The sequence below is a fragment of the Lithobates pipiens genome, unplaced genomic scaffold, assembly GCF_037356315.1.
Source record: "Lithobates pipiens isolate NorthernLeopardFrog02 unplaced genomic scaffold, aLitPip1_a1.2 Scaffold_22, whole genome shotgun sequence".
NCBI lineage: Eukaryota > Metazoa > Chordata > Amphibia > Anura > Ranidae > Lithobates > Lithobates pipiens.
In genome coordinates, this window is record NW_027507784.1 from 339,500,295 (window position 1) to 339,522,614 (window position 22,320).

The 22,320-nt window shown below is 42.6% G+C and overlaps 1 protein-coding gene across 1 annotated transcript in view; it reads right to left on the reverse strand.

The window, feature by feature from the left end:
• The window catches only part of LOC143925088 (contactin-associated protein-like 5), a 613,155-nt gene that overhangs the window by 94,103 nt on the left and 496,732 nt on the right, over positions 1 to 22,320 (reverse strand). Inside the window, exons 17-19 of the mRNA XM_077449678.1 lie at positions 12,806 to 13,024; positions 8,716 to 8,955; positions 4,844 to 5,068 (exon numbers count right to left, since the gene is read on the reverse strand). Of these exons, the coding sequence (XP_077305804.1) occupies positions 4,844 to 5,068; positions 8,716 to 8,955; positions 12,806 to 13,024 (684 nt within the window). The remainder of the gene's footprint in view (positions 1 to 4,843; positions 5,069 to 8,715; positions 8,956 to 12,805; positions 13,025 to 22,320) is intronic.

Here is a 22,320-nt window from a genome sequence, read left to right on the forward strand (position 1 = left end):
CTCATACTGCATCCGAAATAGAGGAACCCTGTGTTTTATTCCCATTGGCTGTTCCATGGCCTTTAGTCTCATGTTTTTTCCATTGCACGGCCGTGTCCCTTTCCTCTTTGCTCTGTCTGCTTGCTCTCCCATCTGGCGCACCCAGGCTTTCTACTCAGCCCTTCTCCATACATCTGCCAAACAACCTTGCGGCATCGTCTACTCTCATGGCTTTATTTGTGATACAGCCTTGCTTTCAATTACAGTAGCCGATTCTAGCCGGATCGGGTCTTTGAGAAGTATCTCTATAGAATGAATTCCTATATGGAAAGATTTTTTGCACAAATCCCAAAGTAATAGGTATGCGTATTAGTATATTTCGATGACTTTATTGAGCGTTCATTCTTCTGTGCATTCATTTATATTTATATTTTGTAATACAATCTATTCATTACTTTTTTTTACTTTTGTATATATTTAGATCCTTGCAGGTCTGTCCCTTGACACTGCTCCGGCCCCCTTTTGGGAGGCACATTTCAGATGCGGGGGGTTTGTTTTTTTGGACATGGTTTATTTTCATTCTGCTCTGGTCTCATGGCGCTGTTTTTGGCCTTTATCCTTTGAGTCATGAGCTCTCTGATTGAAGTACGTAACACATGAGGTCAGTATAGATACTTACATCTACGTTTCCTGTTTTCTATTTTTGTAAATAAATGATGATCAGTTTATAAATCATGTGATATTATGAACTTTGTTTGTAATTAAGTGTACATTATTAGTTTAGATTGTGTGTATACATCTTGAAACTCACAGCCCATTCCCCCTGAAGAAGACCTTTACCTCATCCGTTGAAACGCGTTGAATTTCCTCTGTCCTCTTGACAGTCGACTTGAGCCTTTTCCAGCTGTCTATCCTCGGATTGGCTTTTTCCTATCATGTGTTACAGTTTTATTCATATCTTGTACTATGTCTTATATTTTGTGTAATAAATTTGTATACTCTTTTATATATTCTCTACTGTTTTAATCGTTCATGGTCCTCTAAAGTCCCACTTCTTCAGGAACCTGTTTTTTTACAACTTGCAGAATAAAAAGCTCAAGGAAATGCGCATTTGGTACAGATATGTACTATTTTTACTATTTTGCCATGACATATTAGTGTAGATTGTATGTATAAATCTTGAAACTCACAGCCCATTCCCCCTGAAGAAGACCTTTACCTCATCTGTTGAAACGCAATATTTTGTGTAATAAATTTGTATACTATTTCATATATTCTCTACTGTTCTGAGCGTTCGTGGTCCTCTAAAGTCCCAGTTCTTGAGGAACCTGGTTTTTACATTTTGTATTAGGGATGTGGACCTGAACAAACTCTGTCCAATTAGTTGGCAATGCCTTTCGTAAATTTTTATTCCGCAATTACAGAAAATACCCAGCGATTGCGGTAGAAAAGAAACTCTGCTCCTAATTTCCCATCGTGTGACTTTTCTGGACTGAAATAATATAAAAAAAAAGTGTCTTATTTAGTTGTCATTTGCTGAACTACACAACACCTCCTGACTCCTCATTTCCACAACATGGGGGTATACCAAGACAGAAACTGGGAGCGCTAATAAGACTCCTTGGAATAACCCAGGATATGTGCACAGGACTAGGGATGAGCTTCGAGTTCGAGTCAAACTCATGTTCTACTCGAACATTACCTGTTCGCCTGTTCAGCGAACAGTGAACAATTTGGGCTGTTCGCAGCAAATTCGAAAAGCCGGAACACCCTATACAAGTCTATGGGAGAAATCTAAAGTGCTCATTTTAAAGGGTAATATGCAGGTTACTGTCCTAAAAAGTGTTTGGGGACCCGGGTCCTGCCCCAGGGGACATGGATCAATGCAAAAAAAAGTTTTAAAAACTGCCGTTTTTTCAGGAGCAGTGATTTTAATAATGATTAAAGTGAAACAATAAAAGTGTAATATTCCTTTAAATTCCATAGCTGGGGGGTATCTATAGTATGCCTGTGAAGGGGCGCATGTTTCTGGTGCTTAGAACTGTCCCTGCACAAAGTGTCATTTGTGCAGGAAAAAAAGTCTTTTAAAATCACTTGCGGCTAAATTGTCGGGTCCCGTAATACAGAGAACATTCTCTGTGTTCTCTGTATTAGCCGACAATTCATTCATTCATTGATTAAAAAAAAAAAAAGCGTGGGGGTTCCCCTAAATTCAATTACCAGGCCCTTCAGGTCTGACATGGATATTAAAGGGAACCCCGTGTCAAATAAAAAAAAAAAATTGACGTGGGGGTCCCCCTAAATATCCATACCAGACCCTTCAGGTCTGATATGGATATTAAGGGGAACCCTGCATCAAATTAAAAAAAAAAATTGACGTGGGGGTCCCCCTAAAAATCCATATCAGACCCTTTATCAGAGCACGCAACCTGGCAGGCCGCAGGAAAAGAGGGGGGGACGAGAGAGCGCCCCCCCTCCCTCCTGAACCGTACCAGGCCACATACCCTCAACATTGGGAGGATGCTTTGGGGGTCTGTGACCCCTCAAAGCACCTTGTCCCCATGTTGATGAGGACAAGGGCCTCATCCTCACAACCCTGGCCGTTGGTTGTGAGGGTCTGCGGGCGGGGGGCTTATCAGAATCTGGAAGCCCCCTTTAACAAGGGGACCCCCAGATCCCGCCCCCCCCCTGTTTGAAATGGTAAGGGGGTACAAAAGTACCCCTACCATTTCACAAAGAAAGTGTCAAAATGGTTAAATAAGACAAACACACTTTTGAAAAATTCCTTTATTAAAAAATAAAAAAATAAAAAAAACTATCCAGCGGTGCTAATCCACTCTTGCTATCCAGCGACGGATCTCCGGGGTCCAGCGATGGATGATCATATCCAGCGACGGGGGATCTCTCAGTCCAGCGCTGTCCATACATCCTTCTTCTGTCTCCACTCCGGAGACACTGCAGAGATCCCAGCGCTGACGTTTCTTATATTAGGAGGGCGGGGCCACTCGTCACCTGACCCCGCCCCCTCTGACGCTGGTGAAGGGAGCCAGGGGTTCCCCAGTGACGTGTGGGTGACCCCGCCCCCTCTGATGTAACGGAAACCTGTACAGGGACAGTTCTAAGCACCAGAAACATGCGCCCCTTCACAGGCATACTATAGATACCCCCCAGCTACGAAATTTTAAGGAATATTACACTTTTATTGTTTCACTTTAATCATTATTAAAATCACTGCTCCTGAAAAAACGGCCGTTTTTAAAACTTTTTTTTGCATTGATCCATGTCCCCTGGGGCAGGACCCGGGTCCCCAAACACTTTTTAGGACAGTAACTTGCATATTACCCTTTAAAATGAGCACTTTAGATTGTGAAAGTTCGAGTCCCATAGACTTTAATAGGGTTCTAAAGTTCACACGAAGTTTAGGTCTGTTCGCAGGTTCTGGTGCGAACCGAACAGGGGGGTGTTCGGCTCATCCCTACACAGGACAGCTCTTCATTTCTGACAGGTCCAACTGGTATTGTTTTGTATGTGTCAAACCATAATAACAAAATGCTTTACAGACCAAGAGGGAGTAAATCGTTCTGGCTCGTGTTTGCTTTAAAGCTGGCACAAATAATTTTAATTTCAACATATTCCTCAATAGCCGCAAAGGATATTCCTTGCAAAACTAGCAGTGACATCATCAGTATGATGTACATGGCAGAGAGAGGAGCCGTGGGAAGGGCCCGGCAGACTCCTCCCACTACAGGCTGCCTTCAGAAAACGACAGAAGGGGGCGGAGACAAGACCGCCCCCCCTGCACAAGCAGAGAGGGCAGCAGTGAGCGGTCTTTATTACAGGAAGTCTCACACTGGATTGCTGCACAGATCTGGAAGAAATACAAAAAAGCTCACTGAGATTCCAGAAGAATACAGACAATGACTGGATTTAGACCAGGGGTCTCCAAACTCCAGATGTGGCACTTTGCTAGTCTTTAACTGGCCCTTGGGGCACTATTCCTTCCACTGACACCAATGATGGTGCACTATTTCTACCACTAAGATCAATGATGGGCAATATTCCTCCCACTGACACAATGATGGGGTACTATTCCTCCCACTGACACCAATGATGGGGCGCTATTCCCCCCACTGACACCAATGATGGGGCACTATTCCTCCCACTGATACCAATGATGGGGCACTATTCCCCCCACTGACACCAATGATGGGGCACTATTCCTCCCACTGATACCAATGATGGGGCACTATTCCTCCCACTGATACCAATGATGGGACATTATTCCCCCCCACTGACACCAATGATGGGGCACTGTTAATCCCACTACCATCAATGAATGGGGCACTATTTCTTCCACTGACACCAATGATGGGGCACTATTCCTCCCACTGACACCAATGATGGGGCACTATTCCTCCCACTGATACCAATGATGGGACATTATTCCCCCCCACTGACACCAATGATGGGGCACTGTTAATCCCACTACCATCAATGAATGGGGCACTATTTCTTCCACTGACACCAATGATGGGGCACTATTTCTCCCACTTATAACATTGATGGGGCATTGTCCTACTGACCACCAACCCTGAGGCCGTGTTTATTCTCACTGATGTTGGGCCTGAGACATTTTCTATTCCTACTGGCCACAATCCGACCCCCTTAAAGTCTAAAGAACAGTAAACTGGCCCCTTAGAAAAGTTTGGAGACCCCTGATTTAGGCAAAATTTGCTAATCCCAGAGTTTAGCGTTAACCATCCACACAGAATAAAGGACAACACTCTAATTAGTATATTCCAGTCCAGAAGAAGAGGCTGAATAAGCTCTGCTAAGTGATATAGAGGACATGGAAGAGACTCACCATTCCTGCAGAGCAGTACGGCCAGGTAGTCCTGGTAGAAGGAGTCGACGTAGAGTAAGAGGCTCGGAGCCTGAGCTGTAAGGAAGCTGAAGGCGATATTTTCCCTGGATATGACTGTGTCTGCGTATATCGCTGAGACTGATGCACTGGCGTTCCTGGACACTGGATACGGCTCCTGGAAAACATAGGTGACCGAGGTCCCAGCTTCAAACATTGCAGAAACCTCTAGAAAGACAACAGAAATATAGACAAGGTTTTTTAAAAAAAAGCAAGAACAAAACTGAATGAGATGTCCTTTGTGGGACAAGCTCCAAACTACCATAAAAATATAAAGAGCTGGAATCCACCACTCAAAGGCCCTAATCAACCAAGGTTTTGTGGAACCTTGGAGTTCCTCCAGAGGTTGCTAGGGGTTCTTTGAGCAATGAGCAATGTCTGACTCTCAGATAAATAGCTACTAATACCAATAATTTGCCCAGCTTTCTGTAGGGACCAGGGGGGAGGGGGGGGGCTTATTTTATTGCTCCCACTGACTACAAATCTAAGGCGCATTCTTCCCACTGCCAGAAATGTATGGAGCATTATAACCAATGTTCACCAATGCAAGGAGTATTCGTCTACCAAACACCAATATGGGGGGTACTCTTGCTACTGACCACCAATGTAAGGAGTATTCTCCCCATAGACCACTAATGTAAGGTGCATTCTTCCCACTGTTCACCAATGTATTGGTCATTCTTTCCACTGACCACCAATGTAATGGAAATTCTTCTCGCTAACCACCAGTGTAGGGGGTATTCTTCCCTCTGACAACCAATGAAAAGGACATTTTCTCACTGACCATCAATGTAATGAACTTTATTCTTACCGGCTGCCAATGTAAGGAGGATGCATTTCATTGGCTGCTAATGTAAGGAGCACTTTCCACTGGCCACCAATCTGTGGGGCATTGTTCTTACTTATCCCAAATGTAAGAAGCATTCTTACCAATGCCCACAATGTAAGGGACATTCTTCTCACTGATCACCAATGAAAGGAACATTCTTCTCACTGATCACCAATGTAAGGAACATTCTTCTCACTGATCACCAATGTAAGGAACATTCTTCCCACTGATCACCAATGTAAGGAACATTCTTCCCACTGATCACCAATGTAAGGAACATTCTTCTCACTGATCACCAATGTAAGGAACATTCTTCTCACTGATCACCAATGTAAGGAACATTCTTCCCACTGATCACCAATGTAAGGAACATTCTTCCCACTGATCACCAATGTAAGGAACATTCTTCTCAATGACCACCAATGTAAGGAACATTCTTCTCACTGATCACCAATGTAAGGAACATTCTTCCCACTGATCACCAATGTAAGGAACATTCTTCTCAATGACCACCAATGTAAGGAACATTCTTCTCACTGATCACCAATGTAAGGAGCATTCATCCCACTGATCACCAATGTAAGGAGCATTCATCCCACTGATCACCAATGTAAGGAACGTTCTTCTCACTGATCACCAATGTAAGGAACATTCTTCTCACTGATCACCAATGTAAGGAACATTCTTCTCACTGATCACCAATGTAAGGAACATTCTTCTCACTGATCACCAATGTAAGGGACATTCTTCCCACTGATCACCAATGTAAGGAACATTCTTCCCACTGATCACCAATGTAAGGAACATTCTTCTCACTGATCACCAATGTAAGGGACATTCTTCCCACTGATCACCAATGTAAGGAACATTCTTCTCACTGATCACCAATGTAAGGAACATTCTTCTCACTGATCACCAATGTAAGGAACATTCTTCTCACTGATCACCAATGTAAGGAACATTCTTCTCACTGATCACCAATGTAAGGAACATTCTTCTCACTGATCACCAATGTAAGGAACATTCTTCCCACTGATCATCAATGTAAGGAACATTCTTCTCACTGATCACCAATGTAAGGAACATTCTTCTCACTGATCACCAATGTAAGGAACATTCTTCTCACTGATCACCAATGTAAGGAACATTCTTCTCACTGATCACCAATGTAAGGGACATTCTTCTCACTGATCACCAATGTAAGGAACATTCTTCTCACTGATCACCAATGTAAGGAACATTCTTCTCACTGATCACCAATGTAAGGGACATTCTTCTCACTGATCACCAATGTAAGGGACATTCTTCTCACTGATCACCAATGTAAGGAACATTCTTCTCACTGATCCCCAATGTAAGGAACATTCTTCTCACTGATCACCAATGTAAGGAACATTCTTCTCACTGATCACCAATGTAAGGGACATTCTTCTCACTGATCACCAATGTAAGGGACATTCTTCTCACTGATCACCAATGTAAGGAACATTCTTCTCACTGATCACCAATGTAAGGAACATTCTTCTCACTGATCACCAATGTAAGGAACATTCTTCTCACTGATCACCAATGTAAGGGACATTATTCTCACTGATCACCAATGTAAGGGACATTCTTCTCACTGATCACCAATGTAAGGAACATTCTTCTCACTGATCCCCAATGTAAGGAACATTCTTCTCACTGATCACCAATGTAAGGAACATTCTTCTCACTGATCACCAATGTAAGGGACATTATTCTCACTGATCACCAATGTAAGGGACATTCTTCTCACTGATCACCAATGTAAGGAACATTCTTCTCACTGATCACCAATGTAAGGAACATTCTTCTCACTGATCACCAATGTAAGGGACATTCTTCTCACTGATCACCAATGTAAGGAACATTCTTCTCACTGATCACCAATGTAAGGAACATTCTTCTCACTGATCACCAATGTAAGGGACATTATTCTCACTGATCACCAATGTAAGGGACATTCTTCTCACTGATCACCAATGTAAGGAACATTCTTCTCACTGATCCCCAATGTAAGGAACATTCTTCTCACTGATCACCAATGTAAGGAACATTCTTCTCACTGATCACCAATGTAAGGGACATTCTTCTCACTGATCACCAATGTAAGGAACATTCTTCTCACTGATCACCAATGTAAGGGACATTATTCTCACTGATCACCAATGTAAGGAACATTCTTCTCACTGATCACCAATGTAAGGGACATTCTTCTCACTGATCACCAATGTAAGGGACATTCTTCTCACTGATCACCAATGTAAGGGACATTCTTCTCACTGATCACCAATGTAAGGAACATTCTTCTCACTGATCACCAATGTACGGACCATTCTTTCCACTGATCACCAATGTAAGGAACATTCTTCTCACTGATCACCAATGTACGGACCATTCTTTCCACTGATCACCAATGTAAGGAACATTCTTCTCACTGATCACCAATCTAAAGAACATTCCTCCCACTGACCACCAATATAAGGAAAAATATTCCCAATATAGGTGGGCGGGGGTTCCCACTCATCACCAATTTCAAGAGGGTCCTTTTATTTGACCATCTGGGTAATTTTTCCACTGAAATCCAATGCAGGTTCACACTACAGTTTCTAATGTCTGGATTATTTTCTAGACATTTCTTTTATTATTAACACATTTTAATTTCACTATTACTACTGCAATCAGTTGTGTTGTATAGAGCATCCCTGGGTATCAAATATTCTAAGTCTGTCACATTCCCTAAACTTTTATGTATTCTTATATCTCCACCTACTAATCACAGCAATGTTCCCCAATGTTCAACGAGCAGATATAGTAATTATTAGCAGGGATGCCCCGAGATCTAGAAGTTATTTCAAGCATTCCTCTATTTTAAAAAGCTTGGGAAAGGCTGACTTGATGACATGAACAGGACGAGGATTCGCACTCCACCAGGTTATTCCTCCAATGAAAATACATGCCTCACCTTTCTTACAGTAAGGTCCCTCAAAGGCGGAGTTTGTGCAGTCGCAGGTGTATCCATTGCGTTTCTCCACACACTTTCCATTGTTGTGGCAAAGGTTTCCATAGCTACTGCAATGGCCAGGACAGCCCGGCCTGATCCCCGGAGACACTTTGGCTTTTTCCTCCAGATCCAATGTCTGGCCGTTCAGTTGGAGGTAACGGATACACCCCACAAAGCCCCTCTGTTTGGATGCAGTCCCACCTATGGAAAAGAAAGTCATAGTCAGCTTCTGACGTTTGTAATAACGTAGAGCCAGTCTTTAAATTCTCTAGCTTCCAGTAATGGTCTAGATCAGGGGTGTCCAAACTACGGCCCTCCAGTTGTTCAGGAACCACAATCCCCATCATGCCTAGTCATGTCTTTGAATGTCAGAGTTTTACAATGCCTCATGGGATGTGTAGTTCTGCAACAGCTGGAGGGCCGTAGTTTGGACACCCCTGGTCTAGATCAACGTTTCCCATCCAAGATTATTCCAGTGATTGCTAGGGGGTTCCTAGACAAACCAAACATATAACCACTAATGTAAAGGACATTGTTCTTTCAACTGTTTACAATGTAAGTGGTCCCTTGTCCCACTAGTCATAAATGTAAGAGATCCTTCTCTGTTGACCTTTCTCTACTAACCATTAATCTAGGAGGCACACACCTATACCAGACCTTCATCCAGGATTAGGGTCTGGTATTGAACAAAGTCGACTCAGAAGGGAGTCATCCTGCCTGGTGCAGTTTAGGACCAGCCAAACACAGATGAAAAGGAACACTTTTTAAAATAAAAATAAGTTTCTCAAGTAATTGTGGACTTCCTGTGTTGAATTATTTTGTTTTAATGGTTTAATATCATATTAGAGAAGACCTTTCATTAAAACATAACGTCCCCTTTAACGAAAGTCGTTCCCACCCTTCCCCCAACAATAATACTTACTTTGGATCCTGGCTTCTGTCCACTTTCCAAGGCATTGGTGACATCATGGTATCCCACCACCGCCTCACCAAAAAAGCTGGGGGCTCGAAGCCTTGTGAGACTGTCCAAAGTGTTGGAGCACAGTCAATAGATTCAGTCACCTAACTCCCTAGAGGCAGCACTGACACATGGTAGCATCAACGATGTCTTAATTGGAAAGGGGGTGGGGGGTTGTGATTACAGCACTCTTGCATTTTTCATAGCAAGACACTGTTACACTGCTACATACAAGGGTTTCATTTTATATGTTGTCTTCATAAATACTCTACTCATGTTTTTAATATAAGCTTAAAATTGGACACAAATGTAAAAAAAAAAAAAATATGTATCCTCAGTTATTCATAACTTTTATAAATTCATGAAATAATGGGATTTTTATTACTTATTCTAAAATACCTTTCTCTGAGCTCCTCTATTCTTGGCCATAGGATCATATCGCCACCTACAGGATTTAAGACACTGTGACAGACCCAATCAGGACAGGGGCTTTCGGAGGGGACTGAAGGGTGGCCTCTTGCTACTCACTATGGGCCCTGGCTTTTAACCACTACAATACAGGGCACTTTCACCCCCTTCCTTCCCAGCCCAATTTTCAGCTTTCATCGCTCTCGCGCTTTCAATGACAATTGCGCGGTCATGCTACACTGTACCCAAATGAAATGGTTATCATTTTGTTCGCATAAATAGAGCTTTATTTTGGTGGTATTTATTCACGACTCCGTTTTTTATTTTTTGCGATATAAGCGCAAAAAAAACGGAAATTTGGAAAAAAAACAATATTTTCTTTTTTCTATTTGAAAAGAAATCCAATAAAATCAAATTTTGTCATAAATTTAAGCCAAAATGTATTCTGCTACATGTTTTTGGTAAAAAAAATTCCGTTAAGTGTATAATAATTGGTTTGTGTGATCAGGGACATATGTACGCAAATGATCATGTACATATGTGTGCAGGTGATCACGTACATATGTGTGCAGATAATCATTGGGACATGTGATTTTAGTGGGACATATGTGGGGGACATGTTTTTATTATTGGGGACATGTGTTTTTATTATTTGGGAACATGTATGTTTTGGGGACATGTGTGTTTTGGGGACATATGTGGGGACTGTGTTTGTACTGTGTGGTGTGTTGTGTGTTGACACTAGACTGATGATCAGTGAGTAAAAAGCTGTAAAAAACAGCTCATACTCACTGATCATCAGCCGGCTGCAGCGATCTGCTCTCCTCTCCTCAGCGATGACTTCTGTGTGAGGAGAGGAGAGCCGATTGCCTAGCAACCGGCTGTTTGTTTACATCACATGATGGCCGTGATTGGACACGGCCGTCATGTGATCAGGAGGGCCAATCACAGAGCCCTCCTGCCGATCTGAGATGTGCCGTGTCTGGGTGACACGAGCACATCGGGATCGCGCCGCTGCGATCCCGCTACTTCTGAAGGACGTTCCTGAACGGCCTATCAGGAGTAGACGGCTCCCACCCGGCCGTATATATGCATTGGCCGGGTGGAAAGTGGTTAAGGAAGCGCTACTCTTTGGGAGGGGACCCTTGGAGTGGTCTGTCTTTGGATGTAGGTCCCGAAACACACAGATTTGGGTCCTTTGTGTCCAAACCAGAAACGACTGCTTTATTTAGACTGCGAGACTCAGAGCTGATGTTAATATGATCAGCTCAAACCAACCTGATGATGGGGTATCCTGCTATAGTCTGTTTATTAAGGTGTTATCTGTTTATAGCTAAGTATTTCTCTCCCATGGTGTGCCTCCTAGGTGTGCACTCCCATTGTGAATTGAGTCACCAATTGTTTCTGTCTGTCTGAGCATCTCTTGGAGATGTGATTAATATTGTGTCCACTTTACCCTGTTATCGAACTATTGTGGGATATGTTAATGTTGATTAGCTGACGGTTTCATTTGATTATTGTTTATGTTTATGTTGGCTGTTCATTACTGTCTACACTGCAGGGGTAGGCACAGTGGTGTAGTGGTTAGCCCTTTCACCTAGCAGCAATAGGGTTGCTGGTTCAAATCCCAACTACGACACTATCTGCCTGGAGTTTGCATGTTCTCCCTGTGGGGGTTTCCTCCAGGTACTCCAGTTTCCTCCCACACTCCAAAGACATGCTGGTAGGTTAATTAGACCTTGTCTAAAAAATTGGCCTTAATATGTGTATGTGTATGTCAATGTTGTATGTGTTTGTAAGCATGTCAGGACCTTACAGGGTAAAGGACCATGCAAAGCCAAAGATGGACTCTGGTGGCAAGAAAGCACCCTGAGGTGATTCAGTTTGCATAGGTAGCACTATACAAGTCACTCACTCACTAACCTCAGCACTAAAGCTGTGGTGAAACTACAAATCCCATCATGCCTCTGCCTCTAGGAGTCATGCCTGTGATTGCTGGGGTCTTGCAATTTCTCTTGGGGCTTGTAGATTCACCACAGCTGGAGGGCCAAGGTTGCCTACCCCTGATCTACAGTGTGCAGTGTCATGATAATATCCCCAAGAGGGAGATGTCCTCCTCGGTGGGTATAAAGTATGTGTCTGAGTTTTAATAGAGTCAGAGTCAGTTTGCACCTAAGCTAGTGTCATCTAGTACTTGGGTGCAATATTCAGCTATAATACTTGATTCCTGGGTCCAGACTAGAGGAAGCTGTATACTGATGGAAGCACCCAACCTGGGTGCTGAACGGTTCCGTCACGGACACTAAGCAGAAACAAAAAAACACAGCACTGCCTATGGGCAGGGTACCGTCCCTGGGAACTTTGATCCTACATATCGCAGTTGGGAATAGGTCAAATATTATTTTTAACAAATAGGAACAAATAGGAAAAAGAGCTGCACCAAAAAAACATATATAAAAAAGAAGAAAAAAAAACTACACCAATGAAAAAACAAATAAATGAACCAATACTATAAGCAAAAGTCCATGAAGAATTTTGTGTTATTGAAGAGAAAAGCCGATCACACCACAGTGATTCCACACTTCCTTATCACTACTGTGCCCAGCCACCGACAAATAAATGCGCTTACCAGACGGTATTATTTTAACACAAAGTATAAAGTACTTGAAAGCAAACTGGACTCACCCACATAGAGCTGAGCATTCAGTAGCGGTCGTAAGCGCCCATCAAATGGGGTTTGCACCAGTTTCCTTGGCTGGTTGTCCACGACGAGGCTGGTTTCCTTAATATTCCTCTCAGCTCTGACATAATGCCATTGACCATCATTCAAGGCCGTGACGGACAGCAGAGAAACCTCCATAGGCCCATTTCCCGCATCGAATGAAAATGTCACCTGGTAGGGAGCTGTAAAGTACACAAGGCGATCAATACTGCAATCAATATCTAGTTTTACTAATTGATTTACGTTTGTGTAGGTCCAGGCATGACAGCAATAAAAATAAATATTTTTGGCAAGGCACCCAATACTCTGCCAATGTTTTATTTATAACATTATTCATCCCTTGGGCTCTAAAAATATATTTTTTTTATATAATTCCCACTGAGGTATATGTGTGACCTAATTATATTTTCAGTTCCATATAAATCCACAATGGCTGTGGAACAGCTGTCTATAAAAACATTTTTATAAATTAGTGGTGCGAATTTTTAGTTTTATTCCCAATAAATGATAAAAGATAGACAAAAAAATAGACAAAACTCTACCCCCCAGATATCGCCCCAGCACTCTGACCCCTCTACACCGCAGGGGCGGAGGCATTCCAAGCCTTTTGGTGCAAACAGTGCTGGACAGCTGGGCTCACCATGACACCATCCACAATGTTACTTCCGCAGGTGGGCTCTCGGTGCTGCCAACGCAGCAGTTCCCACTCCAGCTCCTACCCCGCAGCCTTCAAGTCCAGAGAATTCAAGCTGTATGGGGCGGGATCAGAGCATCACTGGCGCGCCGACCCCACTCCTCCCTGCTGGCTGTGAAATAATAGGTATCATTCTGCACAGCACAGCGCACCAATGCCAGCCTGCCTCCCCTGTGTATCCATCGCTCTCAGTGCCATTGTGGGGCCCCCAATTTTGGGGTAGCGTTGGCTCAAGGACCAGCTGCTTTGGGGAAAGTGCAATGGGCCCCCCCCCCCCATGCAGCTGGGGCCCCTGGGCAGTGCCTAGGTGTGCCCACTCATTAAGACAGCCCTGCCTGCATGCGGCCAACATACAGGGCAGATCACCCGCATGTGTAGCACTACCCGACCGACCCCCTCCCCCGTAAGAGTTGCAGATGTCGGGGGTTCCCCACTGCTGCACAAATGCACTTAGCATTTCAATCTTGCATCCAGACACAGAAATCAGTCTATTAGCTTGTTTTTGATGTTTTTACTAGGGGATGATAAATTGGACGGGGTTAAGGATTATGGGATGTTCAACTTGAAAAATTTTAAAACAAACAAATCCCTATTTACAGCCTCCTCTTCTTCCTTCCATCTGCACAAACTTGGTTCCCTTGTACAGCTTTTGCTGGGTTCACTCCTTTGGAACTAATAGTCTCTCGTTAGTTCAGCAACAGCCCCTTACAGGCTAGAAATTCTCAGTCCCTTAGTAAAGTAGCACACATGGAGTGAACTGCATCTTGAACCACTTTCTGATTCTCTGGAGACACTGATCTCAGCTCTACTGCTGCAGATATGCTAGATCACCTGGCTGCCACCATACCACCTAGCTGCTTCTTCTTCCCAGCCCTCCTGACTGACACTCACACGGAGATTTCCCAAGGGCAAGGTTGGATGAGGACTTGGCAAATCGCTGTCTTCAAGATAGACCTGCTAGGGATGGCAGTCTCTTCCCTTGATAAGTGCAGCGCTCAAAGGCACCTATATAAAATAAGTGTATGTGTACATAAAAGCAGAAAAGAGCAGAAAAATGCAGGTCCTACGCATTTCGACTGCAAAGTCGTCTACTGGGACAAGCCCAAGCGGTCGAAGCGAGTAGGGCCTGCATTTTTCTGCTCCCCACATTGTTATTTTTGTTTTTATTTATCACGTGATTTTTACGGACTATTTGTTCTATTTGTTTTATATCTGAATATTTTCAATAAACCGTTACTGGTTGTATTTCACCATGAGAGGTGCTTTTTATGCTTTGTTCCCCCTATGGTGAATTCCCATGAGATATCTGGTGCCAAGTTCCACAGCTATCCGCGGCTCGGAAAGTTTATCCACTTCTCTCAATTGGAGACCACAAGGGATTCAAGACGAGGAATTCTGAGGTGAATTACCATCCTGCTGGCCACATCTGAGTGTGCTATTGGAGCCCCCCACAAGCTTTTATGACACACTACTATACGGTGGATGTGTCCAACTTATCCGGTAAGGGTTAGCCTCTCTGGTTAGGGTCCCTCCAACTGCCTCCTATGGTAGGCTCCTTCCAGGCCAGCCTCCTAAAACTCCAGCCCAAGGTAAAACCCCTCCTCCGCAGGGGTACCTCAAGGACCACCGACAGACTCCTCTCAGCACTGCTTCTCCATCTTCCACCTGACTTCCTGACTAGTATGGCTCATTGCTATTTAAGGGCTCCTTAGTCCCCTGTCAGGCCCACTTCCTGGGGGGGGGGGGGGAGATCGCCATGACTAAGCTCTGGGGGGGGGGGGGGTTGAGCGAAATGTATTGGGGGCATGGTCTGGTGGGAGCCCAGGCTGAGGTTACCGCTCTCACCACCATCACTGCAGGACTCCATGGATGTGTGGCATTAGGGATTTATTCCTCCTTTCTCCTAAGTGATCACAGAAGCTGGGGCGAGCTCCACCCCTCACTTGCACTCTAGCAATAGATGCAGAGCTACTCGTGTTACTCCCCATACTGATTGAGCCTGAACAGCACACTGAATCTATTGTGGCCCACTTCCTAAGGATTGGTCATTGGCCCCTAAATATTCAAGGCAACCCCTCCTAACTTCCGCCCATTAACTTCCAGAACATTCTCCAACATTCTAGAAGAAGGGTGAGGCACCAGAGAGCTGCCAGGACGAGCCATCCAGTCCTAAACTATAGCAACCCTGACCCGGATTCAGTGGCGGCCCATCCAATACGGGGCGCAGGGTCTCCGCCCCATTAAACAATGCTCCGGCCCCTAATCTCCATGCAGGGCGTCGGACGTATAGATTGCTATGTATTTTTTATTTTTTTGAAGCGTATGATTGGAGCGTGAGGCTCTAATTGGTTTAAAAAAAGGGTAGGCTCAGAGCGCAGATCACTGCCCCCTGAGCTCACCCTGTTGTGTGACAATAGCGAATTAATATTCACTATTGTCTTCCTGATTCTCCTCCCCGTCAATCAGGAAGCGGGTTGACCAGGGAATCCCGATTGGCCAGGGAGTCTTAGGGAGGAGAAGCAATAAGCTTGGAGTAGCAGTGAGGAGCAGCAGCCCTGCCCGGATGGATCCTTGTCCTCATGCCTCTTATGGTAAGGAGGCCTCCGATCGTCCATCTCCCACAGGGGGAAAATTGCCGCCTTCCCGTCCATCTCCTGTTGGGGGTGGAGTTGGTCTGCTGCCCCCCCCCCCAAAAAAAAATATTGAGCACCAGCAGCCAGTGCCCAGATTCTACATCTCAGGTTTAGCCTTTGACCATCTAGATTTCCCTGTACTACCACTAGTAGCATGCTAAGAGTGCTACACATGCATGAACGCTCACATGTGATTGGCTATGATAAGATGCAGGTAATTTCTGGAAACCCCCCCACTGGGGTTCTTGCATCTGATCATAGTTCAGGTGCATTCGCAGGTGTGAATTCACCCCAATGCAGCATAAAAAAAAAACACCAAAGGTGAAGAGGAAAAGAACTATAATTTTCATTGGAATCATTTCCCAACTTTTCAACGACTTTCCGAAAAAGTTTCACAGTGCAATTTGCAATTTTCATTTGCTTCTTTGTTTCTTGTATTCCATCGTAAAGCTTTTTGATGAGCAATTTATGAAAAGTAGATTGAAAGTAGAAAAAAAAAAAAAAAAAAAAGCAAAAACATTTAACTCCAAAATGTTCTGTCTTCCACCCACAGAGAACGACTCACAAGATGCATGCGTTGCGATTGAATGCCATTTGTTAGATTGTGTTCATTATGTTACCATCATACTTCTCACTCAGACTTTTGAAAGGTTATTATTCAAATCCTACTTTAAAAAAAAAAAAATTTTATAAAGCCGTGTTGTTGAGATTGCCACGTTGATGTCATTTCACTGTAACCGATGACACCAATTAAATAAAATAAAAAAACGCACAGTAATTATTAAGCTCAAGATTTGGAAAAGCACACATCCATCATTCTCACTCATGTTGTTATTAGCATAATGTCTCCTTCCACATCGAGCCAAAAGGTCAAAATTATTTAAAAAAAACAAACAAAGTGACCAGAATAAGCAAGCGTGGTTGTTGGAAAAAAAAAAAAAAAGATCTCCTTTTGCCTCTCTATTTCCTTTGCAGTGAGTGTGTGTGTAAGTGACAGGTCCTCTTTGCAGGGGTACTAGATGGTGTACTAGATGGGGTACTAGATGGTGTACTAGATGGGGTACTAGATGGTGTACTAGACAGGGTACTAGATGGTGTACTAGATGGGATACTAGATGGGGTACTAGATGGGGTACTAGATGGGGTACTAGATGGGGTACTAGATGGTGTACTAGATGGGATACTAGAAGATAATGTACTAGATGGGATACTAGATGGTGTACTAGATGGTGTACTAGATGGGATACTAGAAGATAATGTACTAGTTGGGATACTAGATGGTGTACTAGATGGGGTACTAGATGGTGTACTAGATGGTGTACTAGATGGTGTACTAGATGGTGTACTAGATGGTGTACTAGATGGGATACTAGATGTTGTGCTAAATGTTGTGCTAGATGGCATACTAGATGGGATACTAGATGGTATACTAGATGGGGTACTAGATGGTGTACTAAATGGGGTACTAGATGGTGTACTAAATGGGGTACTAGATGGTGTACTAAATGGGGTACTAGATGGGGTACTAGATGTTGTACGACATGTTGTACTAGATGGTGTACTAGATGGGATACTAGATGGTGTACTAAATGGGGTACTAGATGGGGTACTAGATGGGTTACTAGATGTTGTACGACATGTTGTACTAGATGGTGAACTAGATGGTGAACTAGATGGGTTACTAGATGGGATACTAGATGGTGTACTAGATGGGGTACTAGATGGGATTCTAGATGGGATATTAGATGGTGTACTAGATGGGATACTAAATGGTGTACTAGATGGTGTACTAGATGGGATACTAGATGGTGTACTAGATTGGATACTAGAAGATAATGTACTAGATGGGATACTAGATGGTGTACTAGATGGGTTACTAGATGGTGTACTAGATGGGATACTAGATGGTGTACTAGATGGGATACTAGATGGTGTATTAGATGGAATACTAGATGGTGTACTAGATGGTGTACTAGATGGGATACTAGATGTTGTGCTAGATGTTGTGCTAGATGAAGTACTAGATGGGATACTAGATGGTATACAAGATGGGGTACTAGATGGTGTACTAGATGGGGTACTAAATGGGGTACTAGATGGTGTACTAAATGGGTTACTAGATGGGGTACTAGATGTTGTACAACATGTTGTACTAGATGGGATACTAGATGGTGTACTAAATGGGGTACTAGATGGGGTACTAGATGGGGTACTAGATGGGGTACTAGATGTTGTACAACATATTGTACTAGATGGGATACTAGATGGGATACTAGATGGGATACTAGATGGTGTACTAAATGGGGTACTAGATGGGGTACTAGATGTTGTACGACATGTTCTACTAGATGGTGAACTAGATGGGATACTAGATGGGATACTAGATGGTGTACTAGATGGTGTACTAGATGGGATACTAGATGGGGTACTAGATGGGATACTAGATGGGATACTAGATGGGGTACTAGATGGGATACTAGATGTTGTGCTAGATGGCGTACTAGATGGGATACTAGATGGTGTACTAGATGGGATACTAGATGGTGTACTAGATGGGTTACTAGATGGGGTACTAGATGGGTATACAAGATGGTGTACAAGATGGGGTACAAGATGGTGTACTAAATGGGGTACTAGATGGGGTACTAGATGATGTACGACATGTGTACTAGATGGCAAACTAGATGGGATACTAGATGGAATACTAGATGGGATACTAGATGCTGTACTAGATGGGGTACTAGATGGGGCACTAAATGGGATACTAGATGGTGTACTAGGTGGGGTACTAGATGGTGTGCTAGCTGGGATACTAGATGGGGTTCTAGATGGGGTACTAGATGGGGTACTAGATGGGATACTAGATGGGGTACTAGATGGTGTACTAGATGGTGTACTAGATGGTGTACTAGATGGGATACTAGATGGGGTACTAGATGGGGTACTAGATGGGGTACTAGATGGGGTACTAGATGGGTATACTAGATGGTGTACAAGATGGGGTACTAGATGGGGTACTAGATGGTGTACTAGATGGTGTACTACATGGGATACTACATGGGATACTAGATGGGGTACTAGATGGGGTACTAGATGGGTATACTAGATGGTGTACAAGATGGGGTACTAGATGGGGTACGACATGTTGTACTAGATGGTGTACTAGATGGGATACTAGATGGTGTACTAAATGGGGTACTAGATGGGGTACTAGATGTTGTACGACATGTTGTACTAGATGGTGAACTAGATGGGATACTAGATGGGGTACTAAATGGGATACTAGATGGAATACTAGATGGTGTACTAGATGGGGTACTAGATGGTGTACTAGATGGTGTACTAGATGGGATACTAGATGGTGTACTAGATGGGGTACTAGATGGGGTACTAGATGGGGTACTAGATGGGGTGCTAAATGGGATACTAGATGGTGTACAAGAAGGGGTACTAGATGGGTAAGTGTTAGCGGCGCATTCTTAGCCACATAGGAATTTGCCCCAGTGACAGATCTATGGGGATGCTGCTGGGGTGGGCTGTGCCCCCCAAGATTTCAGTTATGCCCCCAGGTTGCTATTGACACTGTGCTTGATGCTCTGAGCTCCTCCTCCCTCCACTGCCACACTTGGGTCCCACATACCTCCCAACTTTTTGAGATGGGAACGAGGGACATCTATTAGTAAAAGTATGTAGGCATAGGACAGACCCCTGCCACGCCCACTTAACCACTTGCCTCCCAAGCCAATTCTCTCCTGCATGTAAAAATTATTTTATTTTATTTTTGCTAGAAAATTACTCAAAACCCTCAAACATAATAAACATAAACTTAATATAAACACTAATAAAGCGGGTGGCGATTCCTTCTCTTCCCCCCCCCCCCTCCCCTGTTTTGTCTCTTCCTTTTTTTTTTTTTTTTTTTTTTTTTTTCCTCTCCTCTTTTTCTCTTCCCATCCCAGGTTTTTGTTTCTCTATGGATTTTGATAATTTCCCAACAATGATAAGAGGATTAAAAATTAAAGTTGGGGACATATTAAAAATTATATGAATATAGGGATAACAAAAACAAAGAGATAGAGCATGAAAAAGTGAAGTAGAATGTGAAGAGCTTGCATAGGCCAAATGGGAGTATATCAGGATCAGCAGTTTAAACACCCCCTAGATAGGGACCTCACCATTGGTGAGTTAGACTAATATAGTCAAATCTTAGGGGAACAGAGGTGTCATAAGGGAGGGTGTAGAAGGGTAGATAATTGAGTGTGTATGTGTTTATGGGTATAGGGAGGGTGGGATAACTCTAAGTGAGATTATTGTATATTTTTTTTTTTTTTTTTTTTTTTTTATGGGTAGCGTGAAGTTTTGTTCTTTTAATGTAAGAGGTATTAATTCCCCCGCTAAAAGAAATCAAATTTTAAATTTTCTACATAAGCAGAAAATAGATATTGTGCTATTTCAGGAGACACATTTTCGCTCAGATCATATACCTAAAATTAATAATATAAATTATAATACATGGTTACATGATACTTTTCCATATTCCAAATCAAAAGGGGTATCAATTGCGTTCCATAGGAACTTGCCGGTCCAAATATTACAAAAATATGAAGGCAAAGATGGAAGATCTTTAATAATAAAGTGTATGCTATATGGAAAAAAATTTACTATAGTTAATTTATATCTCCCTAATTATGGACAAATAGAGAGCGGTACAAAAGCCCTATCGGACGCAATGAAGAAGGCTGAAGGAGTGGTAATAGTGGGTGGGGATATAAACTTTTTAATGGATGTAAAGAAAGATACTACAAATATACAACTACAAAAAAAAAATAATAACAACAATAGAATAAAGGAATTTAAGGACATATTAAAAAAATATCAACTAATAGATATATGGAGGGCCCAACACCAAAAGGAAAAAAACTATACATACTATTCAAATATACACAATTCATATCATAGATTGGATTATTTTTTTATAAATAAAGAGGGCTTAATGATGAAACCAGTAACAGAAATAGGGGGATTCCTATGGTCGGACCATGCCCCAATATATGTGGAAATTTCAGTGATTGAAACAAAGAAAAGGAATGGGATATGGAGATTGAATGATAATTTAATTAAAGATAGTAAATGCGTGGCAGAAATACTACAAGTTATAGAAGAATTTCTGATAATTCATGAAAGGGACGAAACCTCACCTGCAATTCAATGGGAAACATTGAAATGTGTTATGAGGGGAATATTCATCAAGCACGGGGCAAGGAAAAAAAAAGAAAAAACACAAAAAATATCTCAATTGGAATATGAGATTAAAGAACTAGAAGAAATACATAAAGTAAGTAGGAAAATGGGAGATGGAGCTAGACTAAAGGAAAAACAACTGGAATTACAATCTGTGCTTGATGAAGGTTCCCTTCGGGTGAGGGATAAGAATAGAGCGCAGTGGTATAAATTTGGAAATAAACCTGGGAAAATATTAGCTAGAGCCTTAAAAAAGCAACAACCCCCAAGTTACATAGAGAAAATTGTAAAATCAAATGGGGAAATTACATACGACCCAGAGGAAATATCTGAAACATTCCATACATACTATTCTAAATTATATAATATTAAGGATGGTAAGGATCACAAAGAAGGAGAAAACAAAGGGGAGAACATACAAAAATATGTAAAGGAAATGGCTATATTCAACTGTTTAAAAGGAAAGATGGAGGGGTTGGAGGAAGAAATTACAACAGAAGAAATTCAACAGACTATTGAAGAACTTGCTCTGGGGAAAAGTCCAGGGCCAGATGGATATACTGCCAGATTTTACAAGTCATTTAAGGAACAAATAATACCCATACTTAAGGAAACATTTAATTCTATATCTGTAGATCAACCATTTGCGATACAAGGTACAGAGGCGCATATAGTACTAATATTAAAACCCGAAAAAGATCAATCACTATGTAAAAATTATAGACCTATATCGTTGACCAATTTAGATATAAGAATATTCTCAAAAATATTATCCAAAAGAATAACGGATATTGTTTCAAATAATATAAGCCTGGAACAAACGGGGTTTCTGAAAGGGAGGGAGACAAGAGACAATATCATTAAAACATGCACGTTGATTGAATACGCTCAGAGAACTGCCATCCCTACCTGC